This window comes from Micropterus dolomieu, linkage group LG08 (assembly GCF_021292245.1).
Source record: "Micropterus dolomieu isolate WLL.071019.BEF.003 ecotype Adirondacks linkage group LG08, ASM2129224v1, whole genome shotgun sequence".
NCBI classification, from domain to species: Eukaryota; Metazoa; Chordata; class Actinopteri; order Centrarchiformes; family Centrarchidae; genus Micropterus; species Micropterus dolomieu.
In genome coordinates this window covers 28,165,401-28,185,613 of record NC_060157.1, presented here as the reverse complement: position 1 = coordinate 28,185,613, position 20,213 = coordinate 28,165,401, and the positions used below count along the sequence as shown (strand labels likewise).

The window sequence follows — 20,213 nt, the reverse complement described above, 5'->3', positions numbered from 1 at the left end:
GTTGAATGTTGAATATCTTTTTCTGGGCCTTGGGGGCTTTTCAAATTAGTGTCTTTGAAGCCAATCACTGACATTAGGGAGGTCATAGCAATGACATGTGTTCATATTCATCTGAGCTGTAAAATGTTAATCACAATAGTGATCTCATGGCAATAAAGGGGGGCCATTAATCACAGTAAAACTTCCAATTTCACCACCTTGTCTGTTTAGAGCATCTGTGCCTGGGGACTTTATGGTTTAAATGTACTCCTTTAATACAAAAATGTAAGCCTTCATGCTCAGCCTGGTATGAAAGAAAATACCTCTTACAAAATAAAATAAAATTGGGGGCTTCTTGGCACTTCCAAGAGGGTGTACAGTAAATGCATGGTCTGCGTTACAACTATAAACCATAATTCACACTTTGCAGCTGGAGGAAGACGTCAGTCAGCTGCCAAATAACATTTTCATTAATGCATCAACGTTTCACAGCATATTTTACTGCTCTGACTGTTCGAAGGTTCAGGTGTTGATATATCTTCACCGGACTTGGTTTCTCATCTATTTTAATTCAAATGTCTTTCCCATCCTTAATATGTCACTTTTGTACTAATTGTATTGTTATATCTTTCTTCAAAGCATCCTGTAATTTCTGCTAGAAAAAGATTTTACAAAATGTAAGCTTGAAAATTCATTCTTGACCATATAAATTTATATCTAGATAGATAGAGAGATAGATAGGTAGATGGCAAATAGATCACTATGATTATAATCACTAGGAGTATCAGTTGTTGTAGCTCGTGATTACATTTATGGGATTATACTAGACTGGAACATGTATTATAAGATTATCTGAAGTATGGTTGATAACATCGCCTAAAATCTATTAAAAAGCTGAATGCCAGGAATATGTTTTTGTCTCTCACACTGCATTTCTGCAATCAAGACAGTTGAAGGGCATTACCAATGTTCCTCCAAAGAGTTAATTTTAGCTACTCTTTCAACCATGACTGCTCCATCACTTCTATGCTAATACCTTAACATGGGTCAGTGGTGGTACCAACACACCTACACTACACACACACACACATATAACCACACGGACAGATGTAACACTTCCAGTGCGACTTGAAGGTAAGTTTCCATGTCTTTTATTTATATTTTGCAGTTGCTATAGCAATAACAATCTTTATCAGTGCATTATTATGTTTTTTATTATCTTCATTGAGCCTTAGTGTTTGTTTGAAACTATTGTAATCACACAATAACACAAACAATTCAAGACAAAATGAATAGCCTGGATGTGGCTCCTGGGAGTGAAACCATCAGAGACAACGTCAACTGGGAGCCAGAAAATCAATCAGAGACATCCCATAATAAGAGTCTGCTGCTTGCTGATACATGGAAACCATGCAGAGGGACCCGTGCAATTGTCAAAGGTCAGACTCATAAGAAAAGTAATTAGAATTTGATCAATGATGTCCCGGCCAATACATCAGAGAGTTGCTATTTCGAAGCCAATCTGCATCATGCATGTAACATCGTACAAGAACTTGATCTTTGTTTGACCTTAATCTGAGAAGTCATAGATTATTGTTAAGTTCAAGGACAACACAATTAATGTGCTAGAAGACTTTTATGATGTAATTTGTAATGCTATTAAAATGTGTATATTCTGCATTAAGAGTTACTGGGAGACAGATTTTAACTGTTTTCCTAAGTACAGACTGTTAGAGATTTCTATTTCATTAATATTCATTATCAATTCATAAATATGAGCTTTTGCATACTCTGCACATATGCTGTAATTTGGTATATTTTTGAACATATTGCTATGTAAATGCTCGTATTTTAATAAGAGGGTACCTCCATCCGTTTTTTCTCTCTCTCTGCATCCAATTACTATTTGCATCTGGCTGCATTCCAAATAGAGTTAAAGTCTCATAGCCCTTTTCCACTTCACAGATTTAACAACCCGTAACCTTGGGCTTGGCTTTTATGAACCTTGTGATGCCTTACTAGGTTCTTCCTTGCATTTCCGATGTATTTTTATGCACTGTTTGGGTAGGTGAGTGAGTAAATTGAATAAGTAAGCAGTTGTTGGGTCAGATAACAATGGAAGAAGTGTGGCGCTGATATTGTTATTGCATGTTCATTTCTGCCAGCTGCCAGATGCAAATTGTCTGATCCACTTTTTTATTTATTACCACTGACTCCAGCTCCCAAATGGTCTCCTCCCCCCAGCTACTAATGAAGACAGCTTTTGTTCAACAATGCCTGTGTTAAACATAATCCCTCTGTGTTCTTACCATAGACTGTATATAAAAAGGTTCTTACAGACAATCTCCATAAAGAGTATTTCACTCTAAAGCCCAATTTCTGGCCTCACGTGTCTAACACGCAAAAAAAGGTTTAGGAAGGCTAACCCACATGTGTGTGTCCATAGGATGGCTGTTGAAGCTGAGGTGTTGTTTGGGAGCAGCGTGTGGAATGGAGTGGTATGGCTACGCTGCTCTGGGCATTTTGACTGCCATCCTTAGCTTCCTCATGGATCTCAGTGTAACAAAGCTGCTGAGAGGTACACACGCGCACGCACACACACGCACACACACACACACACACACACACATGCACATTGATATACAAGATAAAACATGAGAGAGCAAAGAACAGATTACTGTTTCTCTCTCGTTCCTTTTGCAGCTCACCAATGGCTTTATATGAAGCTGGAAGGCAACACTGTCCTGCAGTTCTTCTGCTGGACTCTTTACCCAGCATGTCTCTGTGCTGTCGCATCATCGTTCTCCCATAACATCTGTCCCTTCTCCACAGGTATGTCCAGCAACAGTATGTGAATTTTTTTTTAGTTTTGAAGTTGAAATTTTTCGAAGGCCCAGAAACACTGAAGGCAAAAGTAATGTTACTGACCAAGTTTGTGAACTGGCAGATATGACTTAACTGAATTTATTGACTTGACTGGCTAACGTATTGAATCCCTCAACTAATGAATAATACAACACCACTTTAAGTGTCATATATATGCAACTGTAGCATAGTGTATGGAATATTTAGTGCAGGATTTAATGTAAGGTAACATCGCAGAAGACAATAAGGAGCAAACACATAATGCATATCAGTAAGCACTGCTATAAATGCGAACATTTGTCTTTTTGTATGGCTAGCAGCACTCTGCAGAAGCAGCCTGACATAAAGAACTCATATTGTCTGTGGTCAGCACAGTTGAGAATGGTAAGTTTGGCAAGTTTTCCCAGCCTGCAACTTTACTGTTTTGGTTTACTCTAACTGCTCTCATAGTGTTGTTTTGGGCCACAGCAGATAGCTGTCCTGAGTGGAGAAAAAGACTCTACAACCCCTTTACGCTATGAGTGGCACCTAATAGCAGACAGACAAAGTTAGCAACAAAGTAGTGTAGTTGGTACAAATAAAATTCACCTTTGTCAACTAGACACAAACACGACTCCTAATGAATGCTAATGTTGCTTCGTAGCAGGAGTGGATTGGCCATCTGGCCGTTGTACTCCATCTGGGCGGCCAGTGGTTAAAAGGTTTTGTTGTTCAGTTTTTTAGTTTAACTTGATGATCCGCGACCTCGCAAGCCAGCCGGTCAGCTGCAGCAGATGCTGTCTGTGTGTCTATCAGAATGAGCCAAACTAATTCTTTCAATATTGAGAGGGGATATGAGCGGCCCCTCCCAATTTGGACTGATCCTAGTTTTTACCTTCCATCTGAGACGAGTTCAATCTCAAACTGTTTTTTTGGGGCTGAACTCAGCCCAGGATGGAGTGACAATCGCAACAGAGGTGGTACTTCGAAATGAAAGAAAGACGAAAAAGAAATGTGTGTTGCCCGAAAAACTAAGAATTAAGTTGAAAAAAATGTTGGCACAAAATGCGCCAAATTAGCCGACCTCTTCCTTGGTGGAAAGGTGATGTGGCAGGCACAGGTGAGGCAGGACCCAGCTCAGAGACAGGTGCACGACAAGTATTATGATATATATTTAATGATTTATATATACATTTTTGTATAGGCATATAGGCTATATTATATATATTATAAACAACAATGTGTTATCACACAAAGACAACATTGTTCTATAAGTGAGGAATCACTTTGTACGTATATTAGCTGTTAAGGTCAGTGGAGGTGATGCAGAGAGACAGGGGAATAATGACCCCAGTCATGTTGATGAGGAGGGAGAGAAGGAATAGGAGGAGCTGCAGGAGGAGAAGGTCAATAGTAACCAGACAAAACAGTGACAGGTACAGGGGCAGTGTGCAGGGTGGGTAGGCAATCATATTATGCATTGATTAAATTAGAAAATGGATTATTGTTAGTCATATTTATTACTGATTCTTCTCATGCACAAGTAGCTGGACAATCAATACAAGCAGATGGTCCAGCACAGGGGAAGCTGAGCCAGGGAGAGGTCTACCCTGAGCTGAAGATGAGGGATTAGATTTTTATGCACAAACACACATGCACACTGCTCTATTTTACAGGACTGCATTGTTTTTATATATATTATATTATTATTATTTAAGTATTTTAGCATTCTGACTGACTCAGGCTTGCCTGACCTGGTCTTGTTCAGTGCAGAGCTGCCATGCTTATACAAACTGTCATTCTGAAGTTCCTTTAAAGTCTTCACCATAATCTGATTGATTATATACAACAAAAACACTTATATGTATTAAAAGAACTGCAAAAAATATTTCTCCGCGCTCCCAAAGGGTGCTCGCATAAAAGGCCTCTCTGTCTCAAAGGGAGGGCTGAATTTCAGTCCCAGTACACCCTTGCTTTGTAGCTGCTGAATGTGTAAATAAACAACTAACAAGTTTGCCAACTTAAAGGTGCTAATGCTGATGTTTACAGCTCGTTTCCACCGGCCCCAAATGTAAATGTTCTGTATTTGTATAACACCTTTCTAGTCTTTCGACCACTCAAAGCTGTTACAATACATTGCATTCACCCATTTTCAAGCAGTGAGCCTCAAACAGGACCACTAATCACACACTCACTGTGGAACAGCCATCGTAGACCCCCTCCCCTGTTCAATGACGGCTTCTCAACCCTGGTGTAGATGGCTTCCTTGACACCTCTTTCAGACCATCCATCTTCTCTGTCTAAAATGTGCACCTGGTGGTCCTCAAACGAGTGTCCTCTGTCCTTCAGATGTTACATCTGACACCGTCATTGAACAGGGGAGGGGGTCTACGCCACCACTTATCCCCCACTTGCAATGCTGTCCTTTCATCACTTCCCAGGAAACTCAACAAACGTAACCTATTGGCCTCAGGTGAAGATACCAACAATGGTCGTTCAGTCTTGGCCACCGGTAGTCTTAACGACTGTAACGACTGTCGTCACAGCAACAAGGAACACTAACGAACCAGCGGTATCGATGACCCGGGCCAACGACCCCACTGAGGTTAAATAGCTGAGTTTCCCTGCCAGTCAGTCAGAACTGAAGAAGTCCTTTAGATGAGGGACGAAACGTCTTCCAGTATCTTCAACCAAGTCCAGTTGCCCTTGATTTTAACCTTCGTTGGATAACTATGACCTGGATTGACTTAGAACACCTTTTAAACGTCTTGATTGCATTAAGACCTTTGCTTATTTCAAATATCTTGTGCTGTTGTGTCTTTTCTCCCCAGGCTCAGGGATACCAGAGGTGAGAACCATGCTGGCTGGCATTGAAATGCCTCATTACTTGTCTATCACTAATATGTTTACCAAGTTCCTGGGCCTTATCTGTACACTGGCAGCTGGCAGCACTGTTTTCCTGGGCAAAGTGGTGAGCGACGTCTCAGCATGCTGTTTGTCATACAAAATATGCAGCTATTCTTTAAAATTGTGTGATGTCTGCATCATTATGAGTTATGAACACAGTATTATATATTTGTCTACTAACATCAGGGTCCATTTGTGCATCTTTCCACCATGGTTGGAGCCTACCTGAGCAACCTCTGCACTCTTTTACAAGCCACTGAGAAGGTAAAATCACTTTCAAGTATTTAAGTAGTGAAAAGCTTTTCCACTTTATCCAACACACACACATTTTAGTTGTGCAGTTTTTTAAAACATTTTGTCTGTCATAAATAAAAATGTCAAAATAAATCATAGAGCAGAAGGTCGGTGGGTAAACCCCCGGCTCCTCCAATCTGCATGTTGAAGTGTCCTGAACCTGAGTGTGAATGGAAGTTTCCTTCTGATGAGCAGTTGGCACTTTGCATGGCAGTCACTGCCATCAGCATATGAATGTGCTTGTGAATGGGTGAATGTGAAAATACCCAGCACCAAACACCAGACAGACTAGCTGGTGAACAAATAGTGGAGCCAAATAGTTCCCCCTAAAAAGAGATTTAACATTATCGTGTTGCCATAGAATACATTCCAAATGAATGCTGGGTGAAAGTTCTTAACCTTGAAAACAGTTGTTTTTGTTTCTTGACTCAAGGTCTATTTACTAACTTAGCAATCATCTGCTGATGAAGACCATGATACGCAGCTGAGAGCCAATAAGTACACCTTGAGTCAAGATAATTTTTTTATATTATAATATAAAATAATATAATAATTTTTTTATATGCTCCTACAATAATATTTTATTCACTGTTGCTGTGCAATGTTTCAAGAAACAATATGTAGATTATGCTACTTATTGTCAAGATGTATTTATACATTTATTAATTTAGTTAAAATGCTTATGTAAATAGACAAAAATAACTCTTCTGTCAGGCATTCACAGTTACAACTTGTGATAACACATCAGATGCCATCAAGTGGCCAAAAAGATTGCTGCAGCTTTAGAGAAGAGCAAAGGCTTTAAATGCACTTAACATGGTTCATTCTATTTTATAAATATTTTTCAGAATATGAATGGGAAGGAATGATGGGGATATTAGTTCACTGTGAAGTCAATGTGAAAAGTTAAACACAATTTTAAATCTTCAAAAAGGAAAGTAATAAATACATTTTTAATTAAAATAGTAGCCCAGAAACTGGAAAATGTTGACAAAGTGAATTTTCTCCCCAGGTGTGGAACAAAATAAATTAAAATCATTATTCATGTTGCTTTAACTTTCCATAGGATATAAAGATGTAAGAAGACAGCACATAAAGTACATTTCTCTTTTAGGAAAAAGCTGCTGGAGAAATGCTGGTTGTAGCGGCTGCTGTTGGGGTAGCCAGCTGCTTCGGTGCGCCCATCAGCGGTGAGAGAGCCAGTACAGTTCAGCATTAGGAATCCACGATTTTTATGTATTTGCTTGCGCTATAGTTGTCCTTCTCACACTTGTCTGGTTACGTTTTCACCTTTCATTTGCTCTTCCCTTTTATCCTCCCTCACAGCTATGCACCTCAATCGCTTTTATATGTGCTTTTCTCTCATCTCTTCCTTCTTTGATCACCTGTCCGCCTAATATTTTGATCCCCTCACTTTACTATTTATTTCATTTCGCAACCGTGTTTGGGGTTCTCACACTGTAAGATAAATTCAAAATGTCACTATTGTAGGGTAAAGACTGCATTTTTTTTTTTACTGTTTTAACTGATCTTTGCTGTTTTTTCTTTTGCTCCTGTAGGTGTGTTTTTTAGTGTGGAAGTGATGTATTCTCACTTTGCCCTGAGGAATTACTGCCCATGTTTCTTTTCAACCGCCTGCGGGGCGCTGACCTTCCGCCTGTTCTCAGTGTGGAGTGGAGATGGAGGTAATGGAGGCCCTGATTAGCACTCATCAACAAGGAGAAGGTTCACTTTAGAGTCACTGACACATTGACCTGAGGAAAAGGGACCAGAAACCCAATAGCATGACCTAAGTTCTAAGATTTTATTGAGGAAGTTTAACACACTATATGGCCAAACATATATATAACAACCCTGTCCACATACTTTTGTTTACTTTTGGTCTGGGGCTGTTTTTCATGGTTTCAGCTAGGACCCTTCATTCCAATTGAGGGAAATCTTAATGCAGCAGCAAACAATGATATTTCAGAAATGCTTGTGGCAATAGTTTGGGGAGGGTAAGGCCCCTTCCTGTTTCAAAAAGACTGTGCCACCATGCACAAAGCCAGGTCCATAGGGAAATGGTTTTCCAAGTTTGGTGTAGTAGCATATCTCCAGGTTACAGAGAGAGGGAGCTGTTACAGCAGCATATTAATGCCCATGGTATTGTATAATAAAAGGTTCCACCACCGCATATGCCTGTAATGTTTAGGTGTCCACATTTTATAAATTATATATGTTGAAATCAACAAACAATCCTACCAATTTGTATAAGGTCTTACATATTTTATACTGTATATGTGATTGCCAATAAGTGTGGACAAATGTTTAAATTCAGTTTGTTTTAGACTGACACAATACTTTCTAAGTAGATGTAAATCTTAGGCCATTTTAGCTCGTCAGTTAAGTTTACATCTACTGGACCTGATGATAACTGGCAACATGAGCTTAGGCACAATTGGCAACATTTAAGCTGACAGACTGTACATTTCAATTAAATCTCAATGCAATAAACTGAGGGAAGATTTGATTTTAAAAGGCTATGGGAGAAATTGCAGGGATGACTCCAATTTGTTTTGTGTCCACAGAGACTCTTCAGGCATTGTTCAAAACTAATTTCCCCTCTGCTTTACCTTTCTACCCGCTGGAGATTCTGCTGTTTGCTTTCCTGGGGTAAGTTTATTTTTGACAGCATCTGCATAGTTAAACAACTTCTATATTTATCTGTGTCTTACGATTAAAAACTGACTGTATTCATATTTGCATCTGTCACGACGAAAAGGCAGTTCTGCTGTGTTTTCCTCCTATTGTAATTAGCGTTCAGTGATTTTTTTTTCATACCAAATAATTTCCTGGCCTCCTCCTCCTCCTCCTCATCATCATCATCATCATCATCATAATCATCATCATCATCATCATCATCATCATCATCATCCACCTCACTTCCCCATGTCTAATGACTTCCGATAGTCTGCCTGGGTTAAAATAAGCCTCTCGTCTTTCTCGTCTGAGTCTGCTTTCTGTCTGGAAACAGGCTGCTGTGTGGAGCTGTGTGCTGCTGCTACCTCTTCTGCCATAGGTGGATCCTGCGATTCTCCAAAACAAACCCAGTCTTTATCAAGATGCTGACGACAGAGTGAGTGCTCTTCACAATGTGAAAGCTAGATTGGGATGCAGTGATGAGTCATCTGCAGTGTAAAGCAGATTTTGGGTGGAGGATCAATTCAAGCAGATTGATAAGCCAAAGCGTGTCCCCAAAACTTGCTGTGTTTCTCTAAGGATGATTCATATTGCACAAGAACAAATCAGACTTTGTTAGCCCCTGAATGGCCTGACTGAAGTTATGTAACTATATAAACAACTTTTTTAAAAAATTGTGTTTTTTTTGTATTGTAAGCACAGAATATGATAAATGATTGTCCAGTGCCTTTTAAGTCACATTTAAATGGTTTAAAATCCCCTGATGATCTTATTGATATGATCATAAAAAATGGAAAATCGATAGTTTACTTTTTTCATATTGAAAAAAGCAGACTTTTAAAAAAAAACTGTAAACATTTGAAAGCAAGGATTGGAAAAAGAGCAGGTCTAGTGCTAAAGTTTATTCTGATAAGGTCACAGAGACCATAGTCAACCGAAACCAAAAACTTATTTCAGTTTCAATTGGAATGGTCTAAATGAAAACAACATTATAACAACAGTGCCTGTTTATGTGTATACCTCTTTACAGGAAGGCTCTATACTCGGGCATGGTGGCCTTCCTCCTGGCATCTCTGACATTTCCCCATTGTGCTGGTCAATATATGGCTTCTAAGGTGGGTAAGTTTAAAGGCTCAGTCTGTAATTTTTGTGGATGCATACATAACGGATAAGTTAGAGCTATATTGTACACAAGGAATTTTGTTGTTTCACGACCAAAATGTTTTACTCCGTGTTTACAAACAAATTACTGGTGCAAATAAACATTTAACAGCAAGATAAAAATGATTAACTTTACTAATGTTTAGATTTTGGGGTGTGAATACCAGATTGTGTCTTAAAAGAATGAGGCTGGTGATATTCTATATTTTTCTTATCAAGCGCAAAACCTTAAAGTCACACTGTTTTGGGTGACATGTTCCTTCATTAACATGAACCATGAGTGAAGAGGTATTTTGTTTTGTTTTTCCCAAACCATTCAGTAATGAGTGACAGATCCGTCCAGCAACGTCATTTTCAGTGTTCATGGAGGCTGCAGCAGTGGTTGCTAGGAGCTGTTAATGTTTTTCACATTGATCAAAGAAATAGGGAGAAAAAACCATCATGGTATACCTGCAGCATCTTGATAGCTTTGTCAATCTAATCCATGATTGGCTACCAGTCAAGTAAGATTATTTAGATATAGAAGATAGAGATAGAGACGTTTGAAAACGCTGCCGACCCCGTTTTTCATTTTAAAACTCCAGGTTGCGTTTAAGTGGACGGGCAACCGACTTGACCCAGATGCTCATGTTTGGCTCTCTGATTGGCTCTCATAAGTCATGCAAAGCAGAAACATGATGCTACTGACAGAGTTCTTGATTTTTTTTTTTTGTTTTATTAAAATATTTTGTACCCTGCAACACTTATAGCCTACACTGTTCTGTGTATGTCGCCGTTGTCGCCGTTTACTTTTCGCCGTCTCTTTTCTGTCGCCACAGCCGCTTTTAACTCCCATGTTACATTCAGTAACAGTCTCAGCTCGTTACTGATCTGTATTTCTTTATTCGTTCGCCAAATCTTCTGTAACTACAGAGTAGACCATCTGTGTCTGCGTGGGTTTCCTCTGGGTGCTCTGGTTTCCCCCACCATCAAAAAACATGTTGTACTCCAGTCAGTGCCATTGACTAGACACTGATATATACATCTGGAGTTGGTCCCCTGGCGCTGCACAGTGGCTGCCCACTGCTCCCTTGAGGGATGGGTTAAATAAAGAGAATGAATTTCACAACATGTATGTGACAATAAAGGTATCTTCTTCTTCTACTATAGACAGAGATCAACTCTGCTACGCAGCTAAAATCATATTCATTTTGAAACTCCATTTTTAAACAAAAACAAAGTAGTGTGGATGGGGCCTAAGTACAGTCATAGCTGCTAGCATGACTGACAACTGAAAACGGAAAGTCTTGCATAAAGATGAGACTATATATTTGTGACCCATTTTTTAAGAGGAATGAATGGGATTGGGGGCTGATGGTCGCAGACAGGGTAGGGAAGTCAGAAAGTACCGAGAGCGGACTAATAGTTTGTCTTGTCTTTTCATGAGACTTGTTGACAATAAGAAAATATAGAATAATAACAGCTTTGTTCTTTATTGTTCACCCTTGTTTCACTCCAGTTTTTCTTGGGTATAGACAGTAATCTGAATGGCAGTAATCTCTTTCACAGTACACCATGAAGCAACTCCTCACCTCCTTACTGGATAGCAAGCAGTGGAGCTCTCAATCCCACAATGCCTCTGTTCAACTGGGGCCTGAGCCTTGGTTGGAGTGGAGCTCATCAGGGAGTCCTGTCTTCCTTTCTTTGTCTGTCTTTCTTCTCATGAAGGTACAATTGAATTCAATTTTATTTATGTAGCACCATTTCATAACAGAAATTATCTCATTGCACTTTTCCTATAGAGTAGGTCTAGACCGTACTCTCTGGAATCTTATTTACAGAGTCCCACCATGAGCATTGGCATCAGTGCAAGGAAAACTCCCTTTTAACAGGTAGAAACCTTGAGCAGATCCTAGACTCTGGGTGGGCAGCCGACTGCCTCGACCTGTTGGGTTGAGAAAGAAAGGGAGAGGAGGGAAAGAAAGGGGGGGGGTGAAGGATCATACAAGGCAAGCTCAGCTACCCACTGCTTTGTTCCCTTGGATAACAGTGGCCCCTAATTGACATACAGTAATTGACATTTTCACAGTAGAATAAGCGAGCTAAAGACTGTTTAACCTTTCAGGCTGAAATGTCTTCTGATACCTGATTCCTACTCTAAGCAACACTGGAATGGATGGATGGATTTTGAATTTTAACAGCAAACCAGCAGAGTAAAACATCTCTATGCATTAAGCTCTGTGAGAAAATCCCTTTTCCAGGACCCACTCAGCAGGATCCACTTATTATGACTGTTGTTTCTCCCGTCACACCACATGCAAACGTGAAATGTAAATTTCCATAATTCAATATTGATTTGTGCAAAATGTATTAGCAAACATTTCCCTGCACACAGACTGACAGTGACTTCTCTGCTGTGCTACATGTGCTAGTTGAGCTGTTGTGGCTGTTCAGATGCCGGGGAGAGATTTGACAGTCTGTGTCTCTGTTGTTGGTTCTGAGATGTGGATGATGATCCTCGCCTGCACTCTGCCTCTGCCAGCTGGATATGTCATGCCAGTGTTTATCTATGGTGAGTGAACAGAGAGGACGTGGACTTGATCTACAGAACACCTGAATGGCACAAATTTGAATTTGTCATACTGCATCCCCTCACCAGAACGTAAACGGGGGTGGGGGTGGGGGGGGACTGAAATATGAAGATAGAAAAACTCCTCTTGTTTTTTTTATTTTTTCCAGGGGCAGCTTTGGGTCGTTTGCTTGGAGAAGGAGTAGCTTACGTGTCTTCTACTGGAGTGACTTCAGGCCAACAGTGGGTTTCTATAAATCCTGGGGGTTACGCACTTGCTGGTACAAAAACAATAGCTCTTTGTTTTTTATATAGTTTTTGAAAGCCTATTTGTGCACCGAATCTGCCAAGAGCTAATATTCAAGCCAATATTAATAAACTTCTCTAAATGATCATCTGTAAATCTGTAACATTTTTACGTTAACTTATTTCAGAAAATTGCTAATATTCAGTGCTTCATATCAGAACGTAAAAACCCTAAGAAACAGAATTAAATTTTGACATAAAATTGTGTCGAATCTACTGAAATGTTGCATTAGGTTGATTTGATTTCTGCTTTGTAGGTGCAGCAGCCTTCACCGGGGCTGTGACACACACCTTGTCCCCAGCTCTTCTGGCTTTAGAGTTAACTGGCCAGTTCAGCCATGCTGCACCCATCCTCCTTGCCACTCTGCTGGCTAATGCCCTGGCTCGCTCAGGGAACCGTCCATCTTTCTATGATGCTCTCTCTATCAGCAAAAGGCTCCCACACCTGCCCTCCCTGATGAAGGTATGCCCCCGGTAAGTAAAAACCCAGTTTCCAAGTTTTGGGATGATCATCTCTGTGATCGGCTGTTAAATAATGATAGCAGACATAAACTACAAATTTGTTATTCTCAATTTGTGCTCTGAAGGGGGAAAACCTTATTTACAATTGCAAAAAAAAAAAAAAATGTATGTGGCCATTTCTGCACTGAGAACGTATTATGCTATGTTAAAGTAAAGCGTCTCTACTGAAAGAAGAAATTCACTTTTTCCAGACAGTAAAAGTGCTACAAACCTGCTAAAAGATATTTTTTTTTTATCTGGGTTAATTATCTATCAGTGTCAGTGACGTGGTATCAAAGTGAGACCTTGACATTTTGAATTGTGATCAGTCATTTTCCACACCAGGCATGTGTTACTCATTTGCTATGAGTAAATATTCCTTCAAAGCACTCATTAAAGATATAAATAAACAGTTGATTGTTGTGGCTGAGGGTTACATACAATGTAGAGAACTGTGTGACAGGAGTCCATGGAAAATGTATTCAAGTTGTAAAATATAAAGAAAATTAGATGACCATATACTTTGAACAGTGCATCTCTAGAATTATCATAATTAGTCATTTTGCTGACGCTTTTATCCAAAGCGACTTACGGTTGCTATACATGTCAGAGGTCGCACGCCTCTGGAGCAACTAGGGGTTAAGTGTCTTGCTCAGGGAGGCGTGCGACCTCTGACATATAGCAATTGTAAGTCGCTTACAGTGAAGTTTTTAGTTTGTGGTGTCACTGGCATCCCTATACCTTAACCCTGGTCTGGTGCACCACCCACCAATGGATTTTAACAGGTTAACCACAACTGCTTTTGTTCCTGGTATGAAATGATTAATCTCTGTTGCAGGGTTTCCTCCACACCAGTCGGACAGGTTTTGGGAGTAAAATCAGAGCAGCTTCAGAAAGCAGCTGGGCCAGTGGAGGTTCAGCATGCTGTCAACACCAGCACTGAAACACAAATCCCTGTGGTGGACTCACATGGTGCGCAGACAAAGCTGTTTAACAGTATTTTATCCCAGTCGCGTTTTGTCTAAATCTATTCACAAGAAATACATTATATTTAAGGGTATGCAATATTGGCACAAAATCAGCAGGATCCTTATGAAAATGTCAGATACATGCTGGTCAAACACATAGTTATGAGGCTACATAGAGCCCTAAAAAGAAAATGAGAGAGATGATGAAAATTGTCATCGTTTTTAAAAGCTGTAGCAATTCCGCAGTGTGAAAGTGCCTCGATAAGGAGCTGAGAAGTATGAGAAAATAATCGGCCAGCTGAGCCTTTCAGTGGTAATGTTTGCAACAAACGACTCACTAGAGAGCTGCACACACTCAAAACTGTAGCACCGACTGTGGCAAAGAAAATTGATTTCTTCTCCTCTCTTCTGTTAAAGAGTCACAGATTTTACTGGGGTTTGTTCTCCGATCAGAGCTGCTGATGTTCCTGCGTCACTGTAAGACTGAGGTAAATGGCTGGAGGAGTCAGACAGGACTCTGCAGTGTTCAGAATAATGTAGAGGAGTGAATTGTCTGATGCTGTTTAAAAGGCAGGTCGTGTCTCTACAATCTGTTTGACATTGACTGAATGTAAAACAGTTGCAAAAAAAGGCAAGATTGTACAGACAGAACTGCTGGCTGACGTAAAAGCTCATTTTATGACATAAGTGACATCTTTTTAAAGCATTTTAAAGCAGCCAGTGATGGAAAATGAATAGAGCTGCTGATTAAAATTGTTTTAAAATTGTAGCAACGTCCAAGGATACACTAGAGAAAGTATGAAATTTGTTTTTTAGGCAATAGAAACTGAGAATCACAGTTTCTCAAATAATCCTGAATGCTACTGCATGACAAGTATGCATCTGACAGAAAATGCATACAAATGTGAATATTTTTATGCTGTTCTGTGCAGACTCTGGAGAAAAATCTGGATGAAGTGTGCTGCATTTACCCAACTTCTGTCCTGTTGTCACCTCACAACACTGTTGAGGAGGTAGGGAGACGTTGGGAAATGTCATTAGTATAGATGAATTTAAAGGAATAGTTCGACACTTGTAGATTGTTACACCTCTCATTTCTGTGTTTTACGTACAGAGGTAAAGCTGGGAGGCGATTAGCCTAGCTTAGTGTCTTGTTTGTTTATCAGAATCATTAAAGTCAAATGTCATTGTTTGTCACAAAGTGGTTATAGCACATAATTCTACCTAAAATTGCAAATTGTTTTTACAGTTCTGTTTGTTTCCACTTCTATGCAATGCTTGGCTAGCCACGTCCTGACTCCAGCGCTGTAGTTAAGGTGGCTATAAGTGATATTATGTATGTATAATTTGTATAATGTGACAATGTGAAGGGGTTGCTTGTAGTGAACACCACAGACAATTATCACCTGACTTATATATAGCAAGTTCCCGCTCATTGTTTAGCTTTCTGACCTGCTACTTTAAACTGCTTTGGTTCACTATCATCGCTCTCATAGCATAATTTTCAGTTTCAGCAAAATATCACCAAAATCCCAGCACCAAATGTCAGACAAAGTTAGCAACTAGCTGGTAAGCAGTGTGGAGCATTTAGCAGCTAAAGAGCCATTTCCCTTGGGAGTTTGTAGAGACCAGAAGCAAAACTAGAAGACTGTGAATATAAGACTTACATTCGCCAGGTGGACACAAATATGACAAATGAATGATAATGTTGCTCTGTAACTGCTGGATGTATAAATAAGCATCTGTTAGCTAACAAGTTTGCCATTTCAACTTAAAAGGTGTTATGTACACTAAATGCAGTGGTCACAACTTGTTTTTGCTGCCCTCAAGTGGCCAGAAATATTAGTAATTGCAGGTTTAATGTCATGAGAATTGTATCAGTCTCCTCATCTAACCCTTGGTAAGAAAGTGAATATATTACCTTCAAACCCAGTTCTCTCTACATCCTCACAGGCTCACAGTATCCTGAGTCTGGTTCGAGGCCAGACCTTGTTTGTCGCAGACAGGGGGAGGCTGGTCGGGCTCATCACATGGCCAGAGGTAAGGATGGTTAGCAATGTAATGTGTATTCACACTCACCAATACACACAAATATAATCTAATCCAATATTATCTTAATGACATACAGCTTGATTCGTTGTTTCCTCTGTGGGCATTTGTCTCATCCAAGAACATGTCCCTGTATGGATTTATTAATATTATGGCTAAATGGCTACTTACAGATTCAAAGCTGTTTCTTTCTCTCCTTCCCCCCCCTCCCTATTTCTTTCACTGTTTTCTCCTCTAGATGAAGAGAATATTAGAGGACTTGGCCAGAGAAATCTAAGCAGCGACACAGCAGAAATAAGCATATCCCCTGACCTTTTTTTAAGCATGAGCATGGATCCATCTTTGTCTGATTAGCTGTAACACGAGCCTGGCTCTAATAATGATATATAATAATGATGGTGGTGATGGTGGTGATGGCGCATAGATAAGATGCTTGCCTTTGCCACTGTGTCTCTCAGCAAGACACTTAACTCCTAGTTGCTCCAGAGGTGTGAGACCTCTGACATGTATAGCAATTGTAAGTCGCTTTAGATAAATATAAATTCTTCATTTCGCAAGCATAGCAATATTTGTACACAAGCAAAACTGTTATTAGCTGGAGGCTCCTATGACACACATTTATCAGAGCTTATTGTCTTGCCCCTTATTGTAATTAGCAGGATCTCTTCCACTGAGGACATTACGCACTCTCACAATCTCATTCACTGATCTGCACTTTGTGATACAGCATTATTAAAAGTGTGTCTTCCCAGAATAATATCCATCGGGGAGGAAAAGAAAAGCCTACAAAACGGTTTGTACAATTAACACAATGTAACACTACTGGTGTAACCCACACTTCTCTGTATATACAGTAGTACCTATTGCTCCAATGCATACCATAAATTTCCATGCAGGCTTTGGTTTCTATTTATTTCAGTAATCTATAAAAATTATGTTGCAGACCATTGAAAGGTCCTTGAGATAAGTAAACCATCACATATGCATCATGCCCATTTTACCTGGTTTGACAAAGTTTTATCAGCATCATGTGGTGATGCAGGTAGTTAGTATTTCAGCCTACTATTTCTATTAGGAACTGTATTTAAAGATGTTGCAACAAATAGTCTCAAGTTAAAGCTAGTATGTGTTAAATTTGAGCATGCCATCAGAATAATACGCATTAAAACTCTCCTCAGTTGCCTTGGTGATGAGGTTTCTACTCAGCTTAATCAAATCCAAGTTGTTATGAGTGTTTTTCTGGTGTGATTATTAAAACTCAGGAAAAACATGAATCATAAATAAGATGTATTTAAAAAAAGAATATCTTGGGCTATTAGGTGAACCTGCCAACATAAAACATATAAATTATATAAGATAGCATTAACAAACTGAAATGATTGTTTAAGGAATTCTTCAAAATGATATTCACACTTGAGGATTCAGGTCAATGGACTATCTAAGGAGATGACTCGTTTTAAAATTGTGCAACTCATTTTCTAAAGAAATTTAAAGTAAACTAAACAGGAAAGTAATTTCTAAGATTCGGGGCATTGTAGGACTGGAGAACAGAGAACAATATTTCTCTGACACCTTAAACCTTTAGAACAAAGAAATGCAAAACTTCAATAACTTGCAGCTTGTCAATGTGTAAATGTCAAATTAGATACTGATACCTTTCACTTTTCTACTGCGTCACGTTTCTGTCACAGTGAAAGGCCACAGCAGCTGTTGTTACATTGAGCAACTAATTAGAACTCATATTATTTGTTTGTTGTTGTTTTTTTTTTACATCAGCCGAATAACATTCAGTGAGATAACAGCCAGACGCATCACACAGCACAGCTTCATTTTGTGCTAAAAGAACACCATGACAGGTGACACTAACACCTCCATTCATCAACCATCTCTCACTCTCTAACACACAGGCATGCTGACATACATGCAGAAATACACACCGACCATATGCACAATGACAGGTTCTGCGTCCTTCTCCCGCTGTTTTTCTCCACTTTCCTCTGCACCGCTCTCCTGCACCAATTGCTCTCAGACAGAAAAGTGTGAATAATAGCTAATCATAGATGGGACTCAAACAGATAATTGGGTGGACGCTTTCTTTACAGAAGACTTCTCTCTAGATTCAGATGAGGAATCTCAAAGAATTCAGATTTCCAATGTCTTTCATAAACTTTTCTCTACTCAGACTGCCTTCATGTTATTCTTCCTTACCATAACCAAATTATTTTGTTCAAGTCATCACTTTGAAAATAAAAGGCATCAGAAACAGAATCGGACCGCCTGATACAGCACATACAATAAAAGTGATGTTTTATAACAAGATATTTACACCAGTATTGTTTGACTCTTCACAGTTCAATTCTACATGTAATATGAAAGTGTTTAATGTACACTGAATAAAAAATGAAAATGTACCTGGGGAACTGTGTACATTGTCTCTGAAGACCAATCGCTTAAACCTTTCCAGACAAGCCATTTGAGAAACTGCCTCTTGAGAAATCTCACAGATGTGTGCGTTTATGTTTTGTGTCCGTCATTGCTGGTGGTTGAGACTCAAGTCCTCTCAGTGAGGCTCATTTTAGAGATTGCCATCAAGATTGCTGTCTTTCTGTTAGGCCTAGTTATAAAAAACATCATCCTCAGATAGTGAGCTGCTGTCTACGTGTCGGACGGCCTCTGCAGTTGCAGCGCTTCTGTCCACAAAGGGATGATCTCTCTCCTGCTGAGTGTTGGACGCCGGGGAAATGGAGTCGACCGTTGGCGGAGGGACCAGGCTGGCTGCCCTGTTGTCACCATAAGTCTGGGCGTGGATGCTGTACAGGTGCTGGGGAACGCTGACGCTTCCACCATCCAGCAGGAACTGAGACAAGAAGTGGCTTTGTGCAGCTGAGGATTGATAATAACAGTATCAGTCAAATAGTTGCTTCTTGGAAACACTAAAAAAAATAACCAAATAGCCATAACTACACAAAGACAAAAAGTGACAGCTGGGTAGAGACCTGTGAAGCTATAGATAGTACTACACATGCAACCAGTGCTTGAATTCATGACTGCAAATCCCATGAGAAAGCAATTGGCAATACATGTAAATTCATAAGGAGCATATGTGCAATGATTTATTTTTTAATATTTAAGATATTATATTTAATTTAAGAAACAGTGAATCCCAACTGGGGCAACAGAGTGACTAACCTTACACTCCATACAACAATACCATTAGTGTGGCTAAAAACTTCATTGAAAAATCAAGATATCTGAAAGTGAAATAAACTGCACAGATCACACTCATGATTCATTCAAATTTGGTGCCACGAAACATGAATCTGCCTAAATAGGCCTGATTGGTGCTATATTAGTTATTGGGATGGGATCTGCACTGTGATCTCAAGAAATTATGTCATTGAGAAATTATATATATTTTCACATAACATTATATAACCTAATATACTGTATTATATATGTTTGCTAAATATGTACTGTATAAAATCAATTATGTTGTGAAACAGGAATTAATTATGTTATCTGTTACCTGCTATGTGGAATTTGTCTCAAATATCCATTACCAACATTAAAGAAAAGACTGCAAGGTCAAATAAGGACTTTGAGATTATAATCAGCCAAACCCAGAGAGAGAGCATTACAACAAAAATGCCTTATTACCTGGTTGTTTTAATAGGTTCACTTGTATTCAGACACAGGAAAACCTCAGAGAGAAATTAAAATGAAAATAAAAGAGAAATGTATTACTTGAAGCTCCAGTGACACGCGATCCTTTTACATGACAAACCTTGCAAGCTAGTGGAGGGCTGCTCTGAGCTGTCGTTCATGGACCACACATTCATGGCTGCCTCAGCCAAAGCAAACTGCTCTGCTACTCCTGTCAAACAAGAGGCACACAAACACATTTTATTGTTGCTTTTCTCAGAAATCGACCCCCAAGATGTTTTACACCAATACTGCAACTATCACAAACAAAGGGA

The 20,213-nt window shown here is 39.4% G+C and overlaps 2 protein-coding genes across 2 annotated transcripts in view; one reads left to right on the top strand and one right to left on the bottom strand.

The window, feature by feature from the left end:
- The first annotated feature begins 1,124 nt into the window (after window positions 1-1,124).
- On the top strand, window positions 1,125-18,647 carry clcnk (chloride channel K). Its single transcript, XM_046056487.1, has 19 exons — window positions 1,125-1,418; window positions 2,426-2,557; window positions 2,683-2,811; window positions 5,655-5,794; window positions 5,917-5,994; window positions 7,139-7,214; window positions 7,584-7,709; window positions 8,592-8,676; window positions 9,038-9,139; window positions 9,734-9,818; window positions 11,413-11,571; window positions 12,346-12,415; window positions 12,583-12,693; window positions 12,976-13,192; window positions 14,058-14,191; window positions 14,605-14,675; window positions 15,120-15,200; window positions 16,141-16,227; window positions 16,475-18,647. The coding sequence occupies exons 1-19, from the start codon at window positions 1,268-1,270 to the stop codon at window positions 16,511-16,513; spliced, it is 2,073 nt and encodes a 690-aa protein (XP_045912443.1). The 5' UTR covers window positions 1,125-1,267; the 3' UTR covers window positions 16,514-18,647.
- fam131c (family with sequence similarity 131 member C) overlaps window positions 18,420-20,213 on the bottom strand; it is a 14,682-nt gene continuing 12,888 nt past the window's right edge. Inside the window, exons 5-6 of the mRNA XM_046056488.1 lie at window positions 20,021-20,110; window positions 18,420-19,119 (exon numbers count right to left, since the gene is read on the bottom strand). Coding sequence (XP_045912444.1) covers window positions 18,851-19,119; window positions 20,021-20,110 — 359 coding nt within the window. The 3' untranslated portion in view covers window positions 18,420-18,850. The remainder of the gene's footprint in view (window positions 19,120-20,020; window positions 20,111-20,213) is intronic.

Excerpts from the sequence above, each read along its gene's own strand:
- clcnk (XM_046056487.1), top strand. The coding sequence starts at position 1,268 with ATGAATAGCCTGGATGTGGCTCCTGGGAGTGAAACCATCAGAGACAAC. Across the intron at positions 12,416-12,582 it reads CATGCCAGTGTTTATCTATG|GGGCAGCTTTGGGTCGTTTG; the intron begins GTGAGTGAACAG and ends TATTTTTTCCAG. Across the intron at positions 14,676-15,119 it reads TGCGTCACTGTAAGACTGAG|ACTCTGGAGAAAAATCTGGA; the intron begins GTAAATGGCTGG and ends TGTTCTGTGCAG.